The sequence below is a fragment of the Penaeus chinensis genome, chromosome 32, assembly GCF_019202785.1.
Source record: "Penaeus chinensis breed Huanghai No. 1 chromosome 32, ASM1920278v2, whole genome shotgun sequence".
In the NCBI taxonomy this organism is placed as follows: Eukaryota; Metazoa; Arthropoda; class Malacostraca; order Decapoda; family Penaeidae; genus Penaeus; species Penaeus chinensis.
The window spans coordinates 13,934,796-13,937,295 of record NC_061850.1 but is presented as its reverse complement, the minus strand read 5'-3'; the positions used below and the strand labels follow the sequence as shown (position 1 = coordinate 13,937,295).

At 44.5% G+C, this 2,500-nt stretch overlaps 1 protein-coding gene across 1 annotated transcript in view; it reads left to right on the top strand.

Moving 5' to 3' along the window:
• The first annotated feature begins 2,403 nt into the window (after positions 1–2,403).
• Positions 2,404–2,500, top strand: part of LOC125042440 — a 9,479-nt gene continuing 9,382 nt past the window's right edge. The window contains exon 1 of the mRNA XM_047638073.1: positions 2,404–2,500. This exon is cut by the window's right edge and continues 19 nt beyond it. Within this exon, the coding sequence (XP_047494029.1) occupies positions 2,407–2,500 (94 nt within the window). The 5' untranslated portion in view covers positions 2,404–2,406.

Genomic DNA, 2,500 nt, shown 5'->3' with positions numbered 1-2,500 from the left:
ATGATGGCGCGATGGGGAAATGACAGTGGTGATGGAGACATGACAGATGATGGAGACATGGACAAGGAAGATGGCGCGATTGGGAAATGAACAGTGGTGATGGAGACATGACAGGATGATGGCGCCGATGGGAAATGACAGTGATAATGGAGACATGACCAGGATGATGGCGCGATGGGGAAATGACAGTGGTTGATGGAGACATGACAGGATGATGATGCGATGGGAAATGGCAGTGGTGATGGAGACATAACAGGATGATGGCGCGATTGAGAAATGACAGTGATGATGGAGACATGACAGGATGATGGCGCGATGGGGAAATGAACAGTGATGAAGGAGACATGACAGGATGATGGCGCGATGGGGAAATGACAGTGGTGATGGAGACATGACAGGATGATGGCGCGATTGGGAAATGACAGTGATGATGGAGACATGACAGGATGATGGCGCGATGGGGAAATGACAGTGATGATGGAGACATGACAGGATGATGGCGCGATTGGGAAATGACAGTGATGATGGAGACATGACAGGATGATGGCGCGATGGGAAATGACAGTGATGATGGAGACATGACAGGATGATGGCGCGATTGGGAAATGACAGTGATGATGGAGACATGACAGGATGATGGCGCGATGGGGAAATGACAGTGATGATGGAGACATGACAGGATGATGGCGCGATGGGAAATGACAGTGATGATGGAGACATGACAGGATGATGGCGCGATGGGGAAATGACAGTGATGATGGAGACATGACAGGATGATGGCGCGATTGGGAAATGACAGTGATGATGGAGACATGACAGGATGATGGCGCGATGGGAAATGACAGTGGTGATGGAGACATGACAGGATGATGGCGCGATGGGGAAATGACAGTGATAATGGAGACATGACAGGATGATGGCGCGATGGGGAAATGACAGTGATAATGGAGACATGACAGGATGATGGCGCGATGGGGAAATGACAGTGATGATGGAGACATGACAGGATGATGGCGCGATGGGGAAATGACAGTGGTGATGGAGACATGACAGGATGATGGCGCGATGGGGAAATGACAGTGATGATGGAGACATGACAGGATGATGGCGCGATGGGGAAATGACAGTGATAATGGAGACATGACAGGATGATGGCGCGATGGGGAAATGACAGTGATGATGGAGACATGACAGGATGATGGCGCGATGGGGAAATGACAGTGATAATGGAGACATGACAGGATGATGGCGCGATGGGGAAATGACAGTGATGATGGAGACATGACAGGATGATGGCGCGATGGGGAAATGACAGTGATAATGGAGACATGACAGGATGATGGCGCGATGGGGAAATGACAGTGATAATGGAGACATGACAGGATGATGGCGCGATGGGGAAATGACAGTGATAATGGAGACATGACAGGATGATGGCGCGATGGGGAAATGACAGTGATAATGGAGACATGACAGGATGATGGCGCGATGGGGAAATGACAGTGATGATGGAGACATGACAGGATGATGGCGCGATGGGGAAATGACAGTGATAATGGAGACATGACAGGATGATGGCGCGATGGGGAAATGACAGTGATAATGGAGACATGACAGGATGATGGCGCGATGGGGAAATGACAGTGATGATGGAGACATGACAGGATGATGGCGCGATGGGGAAATGACAGTGATAATGGAGACATGACAGGATGATGGCGCGATGGGGAAATGACAGTGATAATGGAGACATGACAGGATGATGGCGCGATGGGGAAATGACAGTGATAATGGAGACATGACAGGATGATGGCGCGATGGGGAAATGACAGTGATAATGGAGACATGACAGGATGATGGCGCGATGGGGAAATGACAGTGGTGATGGAGACATGACAGGATGATGGCGCGATGGGGAAATGACAGTGATAATTATTTATTATTATTATTATTATTATTATTATTATTATTATTACTGTCCTCACTATTATCGTCATTATCATTATCACCATTATGATTATTATCATTATTATCATAATTATTCCCATTGTTTTTATCATTAATATATTCATTATTGTTAGTAACGTTATAATTATGATAGTTATTATTAACATAGTTATTATGATGATAGTTATTATTAACATAGTTATTATTATGATTGTTGTTATTAACTATTGACATCATTATTATTATCATTATGATCCAAATTATTATTATCTTTACACTTTATGAAAGACTGGTTTAGTTTAGTTACACCTTTGAATGAAACAGAAAACGTAATTTTAGAATAATTTCTAACTACTCTTGTTACTAAATTATCAAACACCACTTCAGATGCTTCAAGAGAGAGCAGTGCAGAAGAAGGAGAAGAAGAACAGAATAAAGGAGAAGGAAGAAAACGATGACATGTGGGGGGTAATAGTCGCCAAGAATCACGAATTATATCAAGACGATTTGTGGAGAGAGAAGTTCGAGAAGATAGAAAACCGAGATCGTTTGA